This window comes from Amblyraja radiata, chromosome 34 (genome assembly GCF_010909765.2).
Source record: "Amblyraja radiata isolate CabotCenter1 chromosome 34, sAmbRad1.1.pri, whole genome shotgun sequence".
NCBI lineage: Eukaryota > Metazoa > Chordata > Chondrichthyes > Rajiformes > Rajidae > Amblyraja > Amblyraja radiata.
In genome coordinates, this window is record NC_045989.1 from 1,491,895 (window position 1) to 1,512,583 (window position 20,689).

The following is a 20,689-nucleotide window of genomic DNA, read 5'->3' on the forward strand; positions in this document are numbered from 1 at the left end:
TCCTGTGTCTGAGTCTCCATATTTTTACGTGGAGGACTATAATTAGATATAAGATGTTCTGTCACTCATCTTAAAGGAAGCAATTCATTTAAAATTTAAAAGCAAACTCTCTGTTTTCACCATTTCCCAAAATATGCATTTTGTTTAAAAAAAAAATCAGTGTCAGGTTGTGATTGCTGGTGGGTAGCTCTAGACTGCATTGTAATCATGCAGAAAGGGGGAGTGTTGCTGGCAAGAGACTTGAACGTCGGTAAGGAAGGTCAGATGGAGAATTGCTTGGACAGTTTGTAAATCTGCTGCTTAGCATTGCAACTCCATTCTGTTCCTGTGTGTAAGATGAGTAGGTTACATCAGAAACTCTACACTAGTTCCTTGGGGTATAGGGATTTAAGAATTGTCTTTTCAGTCCCATGCATTATTAAGAGATGCTACTTACAGATGTCAGCTTTCAGATATTTTAACACAAATTTGGCCCATCAAGTCTATGCCAGCTCTTGAAATCATGCTATTAATCCCATTCTCCCAACTATTTCTCTCTGACCCATAGTGGCACGGTGCCACAGAGGTAGAGTTGCACCCTTACTGCACCACAGTCCCGGGTTCAATCCTAACTACAGTATGTGCGCTGTTTATACAGAGTTTGTGACCATGTGGGTTTTCTCCGTGTCTTCCGGTTTCCTTCCACACTCCAAAGTGGTTAGTAGGTTAATAAGTTGTAAAATCAACCCTAGTATGTGTCGGTTAGTGTAAGGGGTACAGGATGATTACTAGTCGGCATGGGCTTGGTGGGCCGAAGGGCCTGTTTCGGCTCTGTAAGTCTGAAGTCTAAAGTAAAGTAATTCTCTCTCACATGCTCATCACCTCCCTCCTGAATCTCCCGCCATGCATCACCACACTAGGGGCAATAAAAATATATGTAACCAACCAATCTCCAAGTCTTTGGGATGTGGGAGGGAAGGGGAGCACCTGAATGAAACGCTCATGGCCTCAGGGGGAAAGTGCAAACACCACACTGACAGCACTGGCAGTCAGAAATGTTAAGGGTTTGAACACGCTAGAGGCAGGAAACATGTTCCTGATGTTTGGGGAGTCTAGAACCAGGGGCCACAGTTTAAGAATAAGGAGTAAGCCATTTAGAACGGAGACGAGGAAACACTTTTTCTCACACAGAGTGTTGAGTCTGTGGAATTCTCTGCCTCGGAGGCAGGTTCTCTGGATGCTTTCAAGAGAGAGCTAGATAGGGCTCTTAAAAATAGCGCAGGGGATATGGGGAAAGGCAGGAACGGGGTACTGATTGGGGATGATCAGCCATGATCACATTGAATGGCGGTACTGGCTCGAAGGGACGAATGGCCTACTCCTGCAACCATTGTCTATTGTCTATTGAATGAGGCAGCAACAGTATCTGCTGCATCACTGTGGCATTCTATTAAACTCGGAGACAATGAGCCGTTGGGCTTCAATGTTAATGTAAAAGGAGGTTTTATGTTACATCTTGATATTCTGTTATCCGGAGCTGAATCGGCAAGCAAAGCTATTGATGGTTATCTAGTAACTTAGTTAGGTAGGATCTGCCTCCAAACAGTCCTTTATCTCTCAATATAAAACACAGCCGTCACTGATTGGGAAGTAATTTTAGATGCTTTGAGGTCAATTATAATACAGCATGAAATGCTGATTTGCTTTTGATCTTAAACCAGTCCCTTTTTCTTTTGGAGCATCGATCACACGAGATGGGAAACATTGCTAGTTAGTTAGTTAGTTAGTTAGTTAGTTAGTTAGTTAGTTAGTTAGTTAGTTAGTTAGTTAGTTAGTTAGTTAGTTAGTTAGTTAGTTAGTTAGTTAGTTAGTTAGTTTAGTTTATTGTCACGTGTTCCATGGTACAGTGTAAAGCATTTGTTGCGTGCTAACCAATCAGTGGAAAGACAATACATGATTACAATCGAACCAATTACAATGGATAGATACATGATAAGGGAATAACTTTTTGTGCAAGGTAAACATAGAAACATAGTAAATGGGTGCAGAAGTAGGCCATTAGGCCCTTTGTGCCAGCACTGCCATTCTGCTTCTTCTTCTGCTTGCTACTGCACAACCGCCAACAGCCGGGCTAACTCGTGCAGCAGGAGGTTTACAAGAATTATTCAATATGATCATGGCTGATAATCCAAAATCAGTAACCCGTTCCTACTTTTTCCCCACATCCTTTGATTCCTTAAGCCCTGTGCTAAATCTAACTCTCTCTTGAAAACATCTTGAAAACAAAGCCAGCAAAGTCCAATCAAGGGTAGTCCGAGGGTCACCAAAGAGGTGGATAGTAGTTCAGAACTGCTCTCTGGTTGTGGTAGGATGATTCAGTTGCCTGATAACAGCTTGAGTCAAAAAGAGGGGAGTTACTGTCTCTGATGGAACATTTTATTTCAAGCTCGCATTTGTTTCAAGAGGGCTAGAATACAAAAGCAGTGATGTAATGCTGAGGCTCTATAAGGCGCTGGTCAGACCACATTTGGAGTATTGTGAGCAATTGTGGGCACCATATCTGAGGAAGGATGTGCTGGCTCTGAATCAGTGGTTTAACATATGATGAGCATTTGATGGCACTGGGCCTGTAATCGCTGGAGTATAGGAGCATTTATGCTAGCTCATTTAAATGTGCCGAATAGTGAAAGGCTTGGATAGAGTGGGTGTGGAGAGGATGTTTCCATTTGTGGGAGAGTCTAGGACTAGAGGTCATAGCCTCTGAATTAATGGACGTTCGCTTTGGAAGGAGATGAGGAGAAATGTCCTTAGTCAGAAGGTAGTGAATCTGTGGAATTCTTTGCCACAGAAGGCTGTGGAAGCCAAGTCAATGAACGATTTTAAATCAGAGATTGATAGATTCTTGATTAGTACGGGTGTCGGGGGTTGTGGGGAGAAGGCATGAGAATAGGGTAATGGGGCTGTCCCACTGTACAAGCTAATTCAAGAGTTCTCCCGAGTTTCCCCTGATTCGAACTCGGAGAATTACGGTAATGGCCGCTCGTAGGTACCCGGGGCACTCGTTGACATTTTTCAACATGTTGAAAAATCTTCACGAGTCTTCACGAGCTTGCGGCATTTCCCGAGTATGTTACGAGCCGCTAAGAGAAGTCCCGAGCTCCGACGTACCCGCAAAGTACATTCTACGTGCTTAACACGAGTTTGATTTTTTTTTTTTACTCTGGAGAGCTCTTGAATTAGCTTGTACAGTGGGACAGCCCCTTTATGAGGGAGAGGTAGATCAGCCATGATTGAGTGGCGGAGTAGACTTGATGGGCCGAATGGCCTCATTCTGCTTTCACTTAGGACCTTCTGACATAATTTATCCACTTACATATATGGACATGGCTGGCAATGGAAATATTTACTGTCCGTCTACAGTTCTGCAAGAATCTACATTGAATGTGCATTAGGGTAGGAGGCAGGGTTGTAGTGATAACTCCCTTTAACCAGAATCCAGCCACTGATTTGTCTCAGATGCAGATGGCATTATGATCAGATGTGAATCTAACCTCCACTGATAGTGTAGGAAGGAACTGCAGATGCCAATTTACACTGAAGATAAACATGACATGCTGAAATAACTCAGCTTGTCAGGCAGCATCTCTGGAGAAAAGCAATAGGTGAGGTTTCGGGTCAAGACTTTGGGTTTGAAGTAGGGTCTCAACCTGAAATATCAGCTATTGTTTTTGTTCAGAGACGCTGCCTGACCTGCTGAGTTACTTCAGCTCTTTATGTCGATCACTGATGTAAGTGTGACAGGGTCAGATCCCCAGGGCAGTGGATTTTCTTTTAGTTGTGTGGTGTTCAAACAGGGCATAGAAACTGACTTGCTAACCATCAATACCCTCCTAGACTGGTGGCCCCTGCTATCTCAGCATGTTTGTTCTGGTGCCTGTTCAAGATCTCTCTGAATAGAATCCCCTGCTCACTATATTCAGTGGTAAACAGGTCCAAGATCAGACTGAAACCTGTAATGAATCTTCACAGCCCGCTCACCATGACCGCTGGCAATGCAATCCTTGCCCTCCTCCGAGCTCGTTGTGAGTGGAACTGTGTCTTATTTCAGTGGAGCATTCCTAGCGAAGCACAAGGATCTTTCACATGAATCCGCTGGAAGGAGAGGGTGGTCAAGAAGGCTTTTGATACATTGGCTTTTGTCAGTCAAGGTGTTGCGTATAGAAGTTGGAGCATTACATTGCAATTGTACAAGATCTTGGTTTGGCCACATCTAGAGTATTGTGTTTGGTTATGATCTTGGGACAGGTATATCTTTAGGAAAGAGTTGGAGGGATGTGGGCCAAACGCAGGAAAATGGGATTTGCAGGGATGGGGCATCTAGGTCTGCATGGATAAATTGTGCCGAAGGGCCTTTTCCTGTGCTGTATGAGTCTATGACTCTTATCAGTCTTCAAAGATTCTGCATGGATATGGCCTCTTACTAAGTGCCCTTCTCCTCTCCTACTCTTGAATCTCTTATGGCATTTCATCTTATCTTCTGCGCCCCTACGTATTCCTATATTATGCTATTTTGTAGGATGTGTTTATTAACAGGAGTGAGTGGAGGAGTATTGGCCTATTCTGGAGGTGCACCACTCCTGTAGACGGCAGGATCAGAGTCAGGAACGCTGCTCACACCCTGACTATCATGGCACCAGGCAGGAGAAATCAATCAGCAACTCAGCCAGAAAGTAGTTGGCAATTTCTTTAAATAGGTCCGGGAGGGGGATCCTTGCTCCAGTTGTGTGAGGCCAAGAGGGGGCATTAGCGGGAGCACTGAGCTCTGAAATATCACTCTGCTATCAAGTCGTCATTGATGGTAATTGATGTCACAACCTACGCACTCTAACGGACTCTGGGCTAATGCCTTCACAGGTGATGAGTTTGATGCACCTCAAATCACTGTGTGGATCTGATGCATTTTCTAAACCAATTTGGCACCGGGGTCCCTAAAGATTCACATGGCTGATGCAGGCGCCATTTTCCTTTTAGGGCCATTTCCTGCCACTGACTTCCTAGCAGCACTATTCCTTTTGACGTTTTGCTTGTAACATGGTTTCAGTGAAAGCTCTTTATCTTATCCTCTGCCACGCAGCACATTCCACGTTTCAAAGGCAATAACATTCTCCGGGACTTATCTATGACTCTACTGGGTATTCAAATCCGCAATGACTTCTCTGGTTTAACAAGAAGCAGGGTTACAGGGGGCAGGGTAAGTAAACTTTGACATTAACTCTCCCCTAAAGACAACATTGCAGAACTTGTTGCGTTTAATTTCATTTGGAGGCACTGATGGAAAAGTGTCAACACTCTTTCCCTTTGGGATTGATAAACAGCTCAGCTGGGAATGTGGTGAGCTTGTCAGCTCAGCTTTCCTGCCCTTCTCTTGTTCCGTGTTGGGGCCGCCCCTTGGTGTCCACAACTAGCTGTTAGTGCACAGATATTTGCTATTTTGTGACCAGTGCTCATCCAAATTTTTTTACAGCAGAAAATTGATACCTCCCTCTGTGCCAGAGACAAGTAAATGGTGCCAATCTCTGGTATGCATGCAGTGTAGTCAGTATTGAAAGCAGCAGTCAGTGTTCTCTGCACTTTCAAACGAGAGAGAGCTCTCACGCTTCTGCTTGAAGTCAGTCAGGAGTCATGGCAGAGGTGAATGCTGCTTCGGAAAACACAACCGGCTTGGAAGTTCTGCTATCAACACTCAAGGTAAATTGGGGGAATGATGCCATGAATTTTGGAGTTCCTGAATTTTCTGTCATTCAAGGCCTGATTAATTGAGGATTGTTTTTCTCAGTAATTTCAGAGGATGGAAAGATTGTTATTGACCTAATCTCCTGGGCTGGGTTATGCTTTAAATTAAAGGGACTCTGCTTAAATTAAATCAAAGCCCGATTCTGCTCCTACAGATGATCCATCTCTGAAATGAAATAAACTGGTTAGAAATGGGTCAACATTCCTATTTACTGTTAAAAAAAATAATCTAATCTCATGTAGAATGAAGGAACTGCAATTGCTGGTTTACACAAAAGGACACAAAGTGCTGGAGTAACTCAGCAGGCCAGGCAGCATCTCTGGAGGACATGGAGAGGTGATGTTTCGGGGTGGGTCTGAAGAAGGGTCTGGACCGAAACATAACCTATCCATGTTCTCCCGAGTCTGAAGAAGGGTTTCGGCCTGAAAAGTTGCCTATTTCCTTCGCTCCATAGATGCTGCTGCACCCGCTGAGTTTCTCCAGCATTTTTGTGTACCTTCTCCAGAGATGTTGCTTGACCCATTGAGTTACTCCAGCACTTTGTGTTCGTTAATTCTCATCTCATGTTTGCTGAATGAAGTAGTACTTCTTTTACAGTTTAAAAAACATCTAAAGTAGCATTCACTATGTACTTTTAATCTGATTGTTCTTAGTTTTGCCTAAATGTTTTTGCTATTCCTGCCCTCAAAGGGAGGAGTTAGTAATGTTTTTGAGAAGTATTTATCAACATTTTAGGTTAAATAACCTTAATTAACCAGCACTAAAAATGAGTATAGCCAAAGATTGTGGCTACAGAAAGTAGGAAGTGTTTGTGGGATTTGTTCATCTCATGAACAAATCTTAATAATAATTGGAAACCGGCAGATGCAAACTCAGTGGGACAGGCATCATCTCTGGAGAAAAGGAATAGGTGACATTTCGGATCGAGACCCTTTTTGCATACCAATAATAATAAATCAGAGATAATATTGTTTAAGTAAGATTAATGATCGGATGGACTACAGCAGTGAATGAGCATAGTTGGTTGAAAAAAAGAAGATATGCCACGAGTTAGTGGGAAGAGAATAGCCAAAGCACTACAGGTGGCGAGGCAGAGGTGAAGAAAAAATATATATTGGAGCTGTGGGTATCGCAAACAGGAAAGACTTAACATTCAGAGAAGTGAGCAAGATTAGTAATGACAAAAAGGATGCAATTGTTGGGAAACATGTGAAAAAGGAGGAATCGAATGGCGCAGGGGTAGAGTTGCTGCCTTACGGCACCAGAGACCCAGGTTCAATCCTGACTTGAGTGATATCTGTACGGAGTTTGCATGTAGGTTAATTGGCTTCGGTACAAATATAAAATTGTTCCTAGTGTGTGTAGGATAGTGTTGATGTGTGGTGATCGCTGTTTGGCATGGACTCAGTGGACCTGTTTCCGCATTGTATCTCTAAACTAAACTAAACTAAAAATGCTGAAACGTATTAAATGAAATGGAGAAGGTGTCTAATTAAATTAATTATTTCAGTAGGGACTGGATACAGCCAAACAAAAGAAGGAAATATTGTAAAACTAGTTAAAGGAAAATTGTATTAAAAGTTGAGGTCAGACTTGTGGTTTACCTTTAGGCAGTTAACAAAATAATTACTGGATGAAAACACCAGTTTAAGAAATATTTTAAATGACTACAAAGTGGCCTTAGGGAAATGCATGTCAGAAAGACAGAGGCTGTGGAAAGGAGCAGAAGGCTTGAAACGTTTTGGGTAGCAGTCAGAAAAGGCTGGAAATAGGATGGGAGAAACTACAAAGTGCCGTATAAAACGGTCCCTGACAGCAAGTAGTCAGAACATAGAATAGTACAACGCAGGAGCAGTGTAGGAAGGAACTGCAGATAGATGTCAGTTTAAACCGAAGATAGACCCACAATGCTGGAGTAACTCAGCGGGACAGGCAGCATCTCTGGAGAGAAGGAATGGTTGATGTTTCGGGTTGCGACTCTTCTTCAGACTGGTTATACACTGCAGCTAAGAGATGCAGTTCTTCAGACTAGAGTCAGGGGAAAGGGAAACGAGAGATATGGATGGTGATGCAGAGAGATAAAGAACAAATAAATGAAAGATATACAAAAATGTAACGGTGATGAAGGACACAGGAGCCAGGCTCCTCAAGCTCGCAAGGCCTTTGCCAGACATGATACCAAGTTAAACTAGTCTCCTCTGCCGCAACAGGTGTTGCGTCTCCCGTGGTTGCAGGGGAAAGTACCTGGGGAGGGGGTGGTTTAGGTGGGAAGGCACGAGTTAACCAGGGAGTTGCAGAGGGAACGGTCCCTGCAGAAGGCAGAAAGGGATTGAGATGGGAAGTTGTAGCTAGTGGTGCGATCCCGTTGGAAGTGGCAAAAATGTTGGAGGATTGTGTGCTGTATGCGATAGCTGATGGGGCGAAAGGTGCAGACTAAGGGGACTCTGTCCCTGTTGGATGGAGGACGGGGAGCGAAGAGAGTTGCGGGTTATGAGGATATCCATGTGAGGGCATCATCTATGAAGCTATTTAGAGTATTGTGTTCAGATCTGGGCACGATTTTATAGGAAAGATGTAGTCAAGCTGATCAGGGTACAGAGATGATTTACAAAGATGTTGCCTAAACTCAGGGGCCTGAGCAGGAGGCTGAGGGGTGATCTTATAGATCTAACTGTCTAACTGTTTCTTAAACATTGGGATAGTCCCTGCCTCAACTACCTCTTTGGGCAGTTTGTTCCATACACCCACCACCTTTGTCACCACTTGGTCTCCTAATCTGAGGAAAGACATTCTTCCCATAGAGGGAGTACAGAGAAGGTTCACCAGACTGATTCCTGGGATGTTAGGACTTTCAGATGAAGAAAGACTTGATAGACTCGGCTTGTACTCACTAGAATTTAGAAGATTGAGAGGGGATCTTATAGAAACTTACAAAATTCTTAAGGGGTTGGACAGGCTAGATGCAGGAAGATTGTTCCCGATGTTGGGGAAGTCCAGAACAAGGGGTCGCAGTTTAAGGATAAGGGGGAAGTCTTTTAGGACCGAGATGAGAAAAACATTTTTCACACAGAGAGTGGTGAGGTTCTGGAATTCTCTGCCACAGAAGGTAGTTGAGGCCAGTTCATTGGCTATATTTAAGAGGGAGTTAGATGTGGCCCTTGTGGCTAAGGGGATCAGTGGGTATGGATAGAAGGCAGGTACGGGATACTGAGTTGGATGATCAGCCATGATCATATTGAATGGCGGTGCAGGCTCGAAGGGCCGAATGGCCTACTCCTGCACCTATTTTCTATGTTTCTATGTTTGTAACAAAATTATCCCTCATATTCCTATTAAATCTTTTCCCCTTCACCTTAAACCCATGTCCTCTTGTCCTTGATTCGTCTACTCTGGGTAAAAGACTGTGCATCTTCCTGATCTATTCCTCTCATGATTTATATATACCTCTATAAGATCATACTTCATTTTTCTGTGCTCCAGGGAATAGAGTCCCAGCCTACTCAACCTCTCCCTATAGTTCAGACCCTCTAGTCCTGGCAACATCCTCATAAATCTTCTCTGTACCCTCTCCAGCTTCAAAACATCTTTCCTTTTACATGGTGCCTGGAACTGAACACAATACTCAAAATGCGGCCTCACCAATGTCTTATACAACTGCAACATGACCTCCCAACTTCTATACTCAATACTCTAACTGGTGAAGGCCAATGTGCCAAAAGCATTTTTGACCACCTTCTCTACCTGCAACTCGACCTTCAAGGAACAATGCACCAGCACACCTAGATCCCTCTGCTCTACAACACTCCCCAAAGCCCTTCCATTCACTGTGTAGCTCCTGCCCATGTTAGACTTCCCAAAATGCAACACCTCACATTTCTCTGCATTAAATTCCATCAACCATTCCTCAGCCCACCTGGCCAATCGATCCAGATCCTGCTGCAATTTTTCGCAACCATCTTCACTATCTGCAAAACCACCCACTTTTGTAGAATCTGCAAACTTGCTATTCTTGCCATGTATGTTCTCATCCAAATCACTGATGTAGATGACAAACAGTAACGGGTCCCACACCGAACCCTGAGGCATACCATTAGTCACAGGCCTCCAGTCCAAGAAGCAATCTTCCACCGTCACCCTCTGCTTCCTTCCAAGAAGCCAATTATCCATCCATTCAGCTATCTCGCTTTCGATCCCATGCATTCTAATCTTCCAGAGAAGCCTACCATGCGGAACCTTGTTGAATGCTTTGCTGAAGGGCTGGAAGATGGAGGGTGGCAAATGGTGATTCTCTGTTTAAGAAGGACTGCAGGAGAAAGCCTCAGCTCCACAGGCCAGTGAGCCGAACAATTGTGTTTGGAAAGTTATGGACAGTATTCTGAGGGATAAAATATACTTGCTTTTAGATGGACAATGGTTGATTAGGGATTTAGAGTATTGTTTCAGTTTTGGTCACCATGTACGGGTACAGCAAAAATATACAAGGATATTGCCAGGACTTGAGGGCCTGAGCTATAGGGAGAGGTTGAGTAGGCTCGGATTTTATTCCTTGCAGGAGGATGAGGGATGATCTTATAGAGGTGTACAGAATCATGAGAGAAATAGATTAGGTAAATGCACAAAGTATTTTACTCAGAGTAGGGGCATCGAGAACCAGAGGACATAGGGTTAAGGTGAGGGGGGATGATTTAGTAGAAACCTCAATGCTGTCATGCATCCAAATAGGATGTTTACTGTGGTGAGTTTGTGAGATGGAGGCAGGGAGCAAGTGTTGCAATTTGAGAGGTCAAATGCAAGGGGATAATTTTCAATTAATGACAAGATACTAAACACCATTGATGTGCAGAACTATCTTCGGGTCTAAGTTGATAAGTCCTTGAAAGTGGCAACATGAATAGATGCACTGTTAAAGAAGGTGTATGATTGTACTTCTGGTGGTGCTGGTGCCAGCAGCCTCCACCTTCAGCCCGGTATCATTTTGTTTTTTGTTTTTTTAGTTATGTTAAAGTGTGTTTTTTATGTTTTTTTAAATGTCTTTATGTGGGGGAAGAGGGCACGGTAAGGGGGATACCGTCCTTCGGTCGCTTCCTGGAGAGGACGCGACTATTATTCAAGTCGCGTCCTCACCCCCCCAGCGGCCTACCTACTGGATTGGCGCGGCCTTTCCTGCCGGGATCGACCAGAGCTCCAGCAGCGGCGGGACAGCGCTGTAACATCGCGGGGCTGGCGATGCCTTACCGCGGGGATCGCCGTCTGGAGCCCGGAGTGCTGGACCTGCTGCGCCGACATCATGGAGCTGCGGTTTGCGGAGCTCCCAACGCGGGCGGCGCTGATCAACAACGCGGGGTCCTGCGACTCCGCCCGGCTCGGCCTGCGGACTCGGGAGCTGCGGACTCCGGCTGTGGGAGGCGGCTGATCAGGAGGTCCGGGCCGCTGAGGAGGAGAATGTTCACCGTCGGGGATCGGCGTCGGCGTTCCACCAGCCCGGCGTGAGGGCCTGAACATCGGGCCGCCCGGTGCGGCGACTGCGGGTGCTCGGAAGGCCCAGACCACGGATGAACATCTGGGAAGATCGGAGGGGAGGCTGGCTGGACTATGGTGCCTTCCTCACCTTGGTGCCACTGTGTTATGTTGTGTCGTGGACTTTCTGTGTTTGTGCTTTTCTTTTTTTAATTCAATTTTATTTTCAATATGTTTTATTATTTATTATTTATTTAATTTTATGATACTGCCTGTAAGGAAATTTCATTTTGTTGTCTCTAATTGAGACAATGACAATAAATTTGAATACAATACAATACAATACAAAGTATGATGTGCTTCCTTGCATAGGCTGAGCATGAGTATTGAGCATTGAGTGTGAGATACAACACAATGCAGCTTTCACCATCGGACTTTGGTTTGGCCACATTTGGAGTATGTTGTGCAGTTCTATTTCTCCATTACAGGATGGATGTGGAGGCTTTGGAAAGGGGGAAGCAGAGGTTTACCAAAATGCCAGAGGTAGATATAATAGTGCTACTGAAGAGACTTTTGGATCGGCACATGGTCAGTGTGGGCCCGTTGGGTCAAAGGGCCTGTTTCCGTGCTGTTTCTCCAAAACTGAAAACTAAAACTCAATGTTCTAACTGCCTGCAATTCTCTGAATGTGGTGTAAAACCACAGTCCCATAAATCTGCATTGTGACTTCAATTACATTTTTTAAGACTATGGATAGATATATGGATAGAAAGGGTTTGGAGAGCATTGACCACATGCAGCAAAATGGGACTGTACTAATATGTCCACTTTCTCAGCATGGACATGATGCCTGTGTGGGCCTGTGGGCCTGTGTCTGGCTGTGTCTGGCTGTGACTCTATGAGACATACTGTGTCTACTGAAGTAGTGGAGAGGTTGGTGTGCCCATGGGATTGACCGTCATGGGACATTTTCCATCTATGTGTATACCTAGTCCATTGATTAATGCACGACTAAAAGCACTAACAACTGGATTTAAATTTTGTGTTTAATTCAGAGACACAGCACAGCAATAGAGGCCATTTGGCCCACTAAGTCCACAACAACCATTGATCAACTGTTCACACGAGTTTTATGTTATCCCACTTTCTCATCCCTTCATACTGGGGACAATTTATTGACGCCAATTAACCTACAAACCCACAAATCTTTGGGACATAGGAGGAAACTGGAGGACCCGGAGGAAACCTACATGCTAACAGGGAGGTACACAAAAATGCTGGAGAAACTCAGCCGGTGCAGCAGCATCTATAGAGCAAAGGAAATAGGCAACGTTTCGGGCCGAAACCCTTCTTCATGCAAACTCCACATAGACAGCAACCAAGGTCTGGATCGAGGCAGAGTCTCTGTCAGCTGCACCACTGTGCTATATTGATGGAAACCCAAAGCATGGACCATTCACAGTTAAATATCTAGATGCTGCAACTCCCATTGGTAGTGGGCAGCAGAGAGAGATCACAGGATCACATCTGGAACTTTTATCAAGGAGCTGATGTATAGACCTTTCTGATGGCAGGTTGGAGATTACAGTTAGTGTCTGAACAAAGTTACCAGTTCAGATTTTATTACTTGAAAGCATTTGGAAAAAGAACAGAAGAGTTTCAGGTTTTAAAAAGATGCGCAAGTACAATTTGAGTAAAAACACAAAAAGCTGGAGTAACTCAGCGGGTCAGGCAGCATCTCTGGAGAAAAGGTATAGGTGCGTTTCAGGTCGAATCCCACCTTTGCCTTTGGACCAGAGGCATCAAAAATCACTCAAACATCACTCAGTCTTTTTACGTGTGTGTGTGTGTGTGTGTGTGTGTGTGTGTGTGTGTGTGTGTGTGTGTGTGTGTGTGTGTGTGTGTGTGTGTGTGTGTGTGCGTGCGTGCGTGCGTGCGTGCGTGCGTGCGTGCGTGCGTGCGTGCGTGTGTGTGTGGAAAAAGGGGAAAACATGCGCGCCACGTAACACAAACTACATGGGACACTTATTACCAAGAGGATCTTGTTAAGGGCCTGTCCCACGAGCATGCGACCTGCATGCGGCAAGCGCGACCAAACCGGATGCGTTGGCCGCGCGGAAGTCGAGTGATACCCGTACAGGACCGGTCCCACCAGCATGCGCCTGCATGCGGCGAGCGCAATCAAACCGGAAGCGGGGGCCGCGCGGAGCTCGAGTGAGTGACGTGAAGTTCGAGCGAAGTCCGCGGGAAGTTCGCGCATGACATATGGCATCAAGACGCTGCGTACTGCGTCGAGACGTTGTGCATGCCTATCAAGGCGGTGCGTACGGAGTTGAGGCGGCTGCGGGCCGGCAGGCTGTTGCCGCGCGGAATTTTTTAACATGGTCAATTTTTCGGAGCCCCGCGCGATGTCAGGACCAGCTCCGCACAACTCCATACGGCTCCGGCGATCGAAGTGGGACCGGCCCCGCGAGGCGGTACGGCTCAAGCGACCACGTTAGGTCGCGCTTGCCGCATGGAGTCGCATGCTCGTGGGACAGGTCCTTTAGATGCGGGTGGTGTGTCCTGTATGGGATCCTCCTCCACACCCTGCACTTCCTCGCCCTGGTCCACCGTCCATACATAAATGGTAGTGGGTTTGCCTTTGAGTTGTGAAGGTTCCTCGATGCAGGGATTCACCCCCTCTACTTCGGGGACCTGGGCTGGTGAGTACTGCACTGAGGAGTCCTTTGCAACCTGTTTCTCTCGCGGTTCACGGACTCGCCTGCCACTTCCCACTGTTGCGGCTGGAAGAGTCTGTGTACCACGTGTATATGGAGTGTGTGAGGTTGCAGCCCCATTCCAATATCTAAAGGGGTTGCTCCTTGCCGTCTGGCTGAACTTTTCACCCACCATCCTCATCTTTGTGTGTATGGGAGAGGGTAGGGCCGAAGATGTCCTGGTACGGTTACTCCTGGGCCTGGCCAAGCTGGCCATCCGCGAGTCATGGTACCAGGCGGAAGAGGGCTCTGCCCGAGCTGGCGGACTGCCCCTTTTCCAGGGTTACATCTGTGCCCAGGTGGTTTTGGAAAGGGACTTCATGGGGGATTTCCTGGACCGTTGGGCACCGCCTGGGGTGGAAGCCATCCTGGATGGGGATTGTAATATAGTTATACAGTATTTCATTTAGTAGATTTGTTTGGCTTATATTATGGTGGTGGGTTTTGTTTCATTTTATATTGTACTGTAAATATCATTTTTAATGATTGATTAAATTATTTTTGGTTAAAAAAAGGAAAAAAAGATCAAAAGGTTGCAGTGAAAAAAAGAATAATTTCCTGCCACTATCTATTCAACTCCCTGTACCCAGTTCATTAGAGACTGCCATTCACTAGGTTTATACACCCCTGCATGTTGAGCCAGGATTGATCATTTAAAAAAATGTAAATACATTTTATTTAGAATAAAATAATATCCAAAACAAGAACTGTGCATAAATTCTTCCGACATTCTCGTCGGCTTTACATGCATTCATTAGCATCACATTTGGTTGTGTTCACAGGAATATCATTACACCTGGCTCCATTGCCATTCATGTGCTCCCTGGGGTGATATCCCTCCCCTCATTTATGGGGCGTCTCCACCACACGCAATGTCCAGCAGCTGAAGGACCCTAGACTGTGGTCCTCCCCCACCGAGCCGTGGCGTTGTCTGCACCGAGCTTCAGTGCGTCCCTCAGCACTTACTCCTGCAGTCTGCAGTGGGCCAGTCGGCAACATTCCCCGATGGACATCTCACTCTGCTGGGAGGGCAACGTTCTGGGCAGACCAAAGAGAGTCTTTCATTAAGTTGATGACCTTCCAGCAGCACTTGACGCCCATCTCCGAATATGTGCCTGAGACCAGTGCTCAGTTTCAGAGCTGTTGGAATAAACAGTTACAAGCAAACTTCTCCAAACCCTCTCCGCAAATCCACACTCTGTGAAGAGGTTGGCAACCGTCTCCTCTCCATAGCAGCCATCCTGAGGGCAACTCAGTCCCAATGGTGAAGGAAGGATCTGACTGGGAGGGTTCCCCTCACTGCCAGCCAAGCCGGCTGCTTGTTGGTGACTTCTGGGGATAAGGCATTTCACCAGACAAGCTGGGCAGTGTGCTCTGGGAACCACGCCACAGGATACATGTACGTGCAGAGCCTGTAGGATGTTCCATTCTGACCACTGATGTGATTGCTCTCCTCTCACCAGCACTCTCAATGCATTCTTCTGTTATTAACATTCCCCATCCTGTGGGTCAGTGTATGAGAACTATCCGTTAATAAAGGCTGATGCACAACCTCATCAATTCCAACCCGCAGCACTAAGGTGAGAGCAGAGTGATTTCACAGGGACATCAGGGACAGTCTTTTCACTCAGAGCGTAGTCCATATGTGGAACAAAGCTGTGGAAGCGGATTTAATAATGGTGTTTAAATCACGTTTGGACTGATATTTGCATAAGAAGGGTTAAGAGGGTTTAGAGACAAAATTAAGCAAATGGGATATAACCATATAACGATATAACAATTACTGCATGGAAACAGGCCATCTCTGCCCTTCTGGTCCGCGCCGAACACTTATTCTCCCCTAGTCCCATCTACCTGCACAAGGGTGCAGGTAGATGCACCATAACCCTCCATTCCTTTCCCGTCCATATAACTATCCAATTTATTTTTAAATGATAAAATCGAACCTGCCTCCACCACCTCCACTGGAAGCTCATTCCACACAGCTACCACTCTCTGAGTAAAGAAGTTCCCCCTCATGTTACCCCTAAACTTCTGTCCCTTAATTCTCAAGTCATGTCCTCTTGTTTGAATCTTCCCTACTCTCAGTGGGAAAAGCTTATCCACGTCAACTCTGTCTATCCCTCTCATCATTTTAAAGACCTCTATCAAGTCCCCCCTTAACCTTCTGTGCTCCAAAGAATAAAGACCTAACTTGTTCAACCTTTCTCTGTAACTTAGTTGCTGAAACCCAGGCAACATTCTAGTAAATCTCCTCTATTTTGTTGACATCCTTCCTATAATTAGGCGACCAAAATTGTACACCATACTCCAGAATAGCCTCAACAATGCCTTGTACAATTTTAACATTACATCCCAACTTCTATACTGAATGCTCTGATTTATAAAGGCCAGCACACCAAAAGCTTTCTTTACCAACCTTTCTACATGAGATTCCACCTTCAGGGAACTGTGCGCAGTTATTCCTAGACCATTTACCATGTACGTCCTATTTTGATTTGTCCTGCCAAGATGTAGCACCTCACACTTATCAGCATTAAACTCCATCTGCCATCTTTCAGCCCACTCTTCCAAATGGCACAAATCTCTCTGTAGACTTTGAAAATCTACTTCATTATCCACAACACCACCTATCTTAGTATCATCTGCATACTTTCTAATCCAATTTACCACACAATCATCCAGATCATTGATGTACATGACAAACAACAGTGGACCCAACACAGATCCCTGTGGCACCCCACTTGTCACTGGCCTCCAACCTGACAAACAGCCATCCACCATTACTCTCTGGCATCTCCCATTCAGCCACAGTTGAATCCATCTTGCTACTCCACCATTAATACCCAACAATTGAACCTTCTTAACCAACCTTCCATGAGGAACCTTGTCAAAGGCCTTACTGAAGTCCATATATACAACATCCACTGCTTTACCCTCATCAATTTCCCGAGTAACCTCTTCAAAAAATTCAAGAAGATTAGTCAAACATGACCTTCCAGGCACAAATCCATGTTGACTGTTCCTAATCAAACCCTGTTTATCCAGATGCTTATATATATTATCTCTAAGTATCCTTTCCATTAATTTGCCCACCAATGACGTCAAACTAGCAGATCTATAATTGCTAGGTTTACTCTTAGAACCCTTTTTAAACAATGGAACATCATGTGCAGTACGCCAATCCTCCGGCACTATTCCCATTTCTAATGACATTTGAAATATTTCTATCATAGCCCCTGCTATTTCTACACTAACTTCCCTCACTGTCCTAGGGAATATCCTGTCCGGACCTGGAGACTTATCCACTTTTATATTTTTCAAAAGTGTCAGTACTTCCTCTTCTTTGAATCTCATAGTTTCCATAGCTACTCTCCTTGATTCCCTTACCACACATAATTCAATATCCTTCTCCTTGGTGACTACCGAAGAAAAGAAATATATCTCCCCCATCTCTTTTGGCTCTGCAGATAGCTGTCCACTCTGACTCTCTAATGGACCAATTTTATCCCTCGTTATCCTTTTGCTATTAATATAGCTGTAGAAACACTTTGGATTTACTTTCACCTTACTTGCCAAGGCAACCTCATATCTTCTTTTAGCTTTTCTTATTTCTTTCTTAAGATTCTTTTTACATTCTTTATACTCCTCAAGCACCTCATTTACTCCATGCTGCCTATAATTATGGTAGATCTCTCTCTTTTTCCGAACCGTGTCCAATTTCCCTTGAAAACCATGGCTCTTTCCAATTTTTACTATTTCCTTTCAACCGAACAGGGACATAAAGATTCTATACTTTTAAAATTTCACCTTTAAATGTCCTCCATTTCTCTTCCTCATCTTTCCCATTAAAAAAAGTCCCAATTCACTCCTTTTAAATCCTTTCGCATCTCCTCAAAATTAGCCTTTCTCCAATCATAAATCTCAACGTTAGGTCCAGTTCTGACCCTCTCCATAATTATATTGAAACTAATGGTATTGTGATCACTGGACCCGAAGTGCTCCCCAACGCATACCTCCGCCACCTGACCTGTCTCATTTCCTAACAGGAGGTCCAGCACTGCCACTTCTCTCGTAGGTACCTCTATGTATTGCTGCAAAAAACTATCCTGCACACATTTTACAAAACTCCAAACCATCCAGCCCATTTACAGAATGTGTTTCCCAGTCTATGTGTGGAAAATTGAAATCTCCCACAATCACTACCTTGTGCTTACTACTAATATCTGCTATGTCCTTACATATTTGCTCTTCCAATTCTCGCTCCCCATTTGGCGGTCTATAATACACCTTTCCCTATTTCTCATTTCCACCCAAATAGCCTCCCTAGACGAGCCCTCTAATCTATCTTGCCAAAGAACTGCTGTAATATCTTCCCTGACAAGCAAAGCAACACCTCCACCTCTTGCCCCTCCAATTCTATCACACCTGAAGCAACGAAATCCTGGAATATTTAGTTTCCAATCACAGCCCTCCTGCAACCATGTTTCACTGATCACCACAACATCATACTTCCAGGTGTCAATCCAGGCTCTAAGCTCATCCACCTTTCTTACAATGCTCCTAGCATTAAAATATGCACATTTAAGAAACCCACCCTCTCTTATTCTCTGTTTATTATCTTTTTCTTCTTTCTCCCCTACATTTTGGGTCCGAGTGCTACCCTTCTCTGCCTCCTGCCTCACACACTGACTGCTAGCTTTCCCTATTTGAGTCCCTCCCCCCAATCGTTCTAGTTTATCGTCTCCCCAGTAGCCTTTGCAAATCTCCTCGCCAGGATATTGGTCCCCCTCAGGTTCAAGTGCAACCCGTCCTTTCTGTACAGGTCACACCTTCCTGAAAAGAAGTCCTAATGATCCAGAAACTTGAATCCCTGCCCACTGCACCAGTCCTTCAGCCACGCATTTATCCTCCACCTCGATCCATTCCTACTCTCACTTTCTCGTGGCACAAGCAGTAATCCTGAGATTGTTACTTTTCTGGTCCTTCTCCTTAACTCTCCTCCCAACTCCCTAAATTCTCCTTTCAGGACCTCTTCTCTTTTTCTACTTATGTCGTTGGTACCTATATGTACCACGACCTCAGGCTCCTCTCCCTCCCATTTCAGGATATCTTGACACGTTTAGACACATCTCTGACCCTGGCACCAGGGAGGCAAACTACCATCCGGGTCTCCTGTCTGCGTCCACAGAATCGCCTATCTGACCCCCTGACTATAGAGTCCCCTATTACTATTGCTCTCCTCTTCTTTTCCTTACCCTTCTGAACAACAGGGCCGGTCTCTGTGCCGGAGGCCCGGCCGCTGTCGCTACCCCCAGGTAGGCTGTCTCCCCCACCCTTACTCAAACATGAGTACTTATTTTCAAGGTGTACATCCACCGGGGTACTCACTAGTCCATGCCTCTGCCCATTGTCCTTCCTAACTGTGACCCACTTGTCTGCCTCCCGTGGTCTTGGAGTGACCACCTCTCTTTAACACCTCTCTATGACCTCCTCGCTCTCCCTGACCAGACAGAGGTCATTGAGCTGCTGCTCCAGGTTCCTAACACGGTCCCTTATGAGCCCCATCTCGACGCACCTGGCGCAGATGTGGACGTCAGGAGGGCTATCAGACTCTATAACCTCCCACATCTGACATCCAGAACAGTAAACTGCCCTGGCCCTCATTCTCCCCTCCTACCCTGGATAAAATACAAAGCCTTACCCCGGATACAATGGCCCAGTTTGGTTGTCATGGACAAAGTGGGGCACAGGGCCTGTATCTGTGCTGTACTCAATGATTCTATGAATCTGTTTTTATGTGAGAGTCTCCATCCACTGTTACCATTTCTACACATACTGATAGGCACTGTTATTCCTTCTGCCCTTGTCCCAGTGGCTGCAGTTAGTAAATAACCGGATCTGACATGCACATCATTTGTGTCTAATTATCCTGTACTCGCTGTATATTCTGGCTAAAATACCTGCCATTTGTTACAAAGTGTTGCTGTAGTTTCTGTCGTACATACGGTTCCCTTTGTTCCTAAAGTAGACATTGCCGCTAATTAGCATGATGATGATTCCATGATACCTTATTGTCACGTGTATAGTGAAATGCTTTGCTTTGCATTCAACCCGTTAGAATCAAGCAACAGACCTCACCTTGGCAGTACACAAGAGTAGCCACGTTTCTGGTGCCGAGAAAGTTACATAATGTTAATCATGCAGTTTTATCCTGCAGCAATGAATTGGGCCTGCTGCCACACCGAGCCCCCCTTCCTTCTATGCACCCCCCCCCCCCCCCTTCGGGTCCCCCTCTCACTGTCCATGGGCCCCCTCACTCTCGATGCTCCCCTCTCACTCTCCACACTACCCCTTACTCTCGCCGTTCTCCTGCGCTCTCGCCGTTTGCCCGCAGATCCCACCTCACTCTCAGCGTCGCATGGGGCTGGGTTTGTAGCCCACGGTGGGCTAGCCGGGCCAAAAGGACGGGTCCTCGGTCCTCAGTGAGAGGGTCTTTGGTCCATGGTGGGTGAGCTCGGCCCACCAGCGGGTCCTCGGTCCTAGGCCCTCGGCCTGAAATAGTGTCCAAACTCATTGCCTGTCCACTTACAGCTCATTGGTTGACTCAGATTTATAAATAAATAACATATAACATATAACATATAACAATTACAGCACGGAAACAGGCCATCTCGGCTCTACAAGTCCGTGCCGAACA

General features: G+C 45.5%; 1 protein-coding gene across 1 annotated transcript in view; it reads left to right on the plus strand.

Annotated features, from left to right (window-relative positions):
• The first annotated feature begins 5,437 nt into the window (after positions 1-5,437).
• agbl1 (AGBL carboxypeptidase 1) overlaps positions 5,438-20,689 on the plus strand; it is a 332,335-nt gene continuing 317,083 nt past the window's right edge. Inside the window, exon 1 of the mRNA XM_033050120.1 lies at positions 5,438-5,727. Within this exon, the coding sequence (XP_032906011.1) occupies positions 5,662-5,727 (66 nt within the window). The 5' untranslated portion in view covers positions 5,438-5,661. The remainder of the gene's footprint in view (positions 5,728-20,689) is intronic.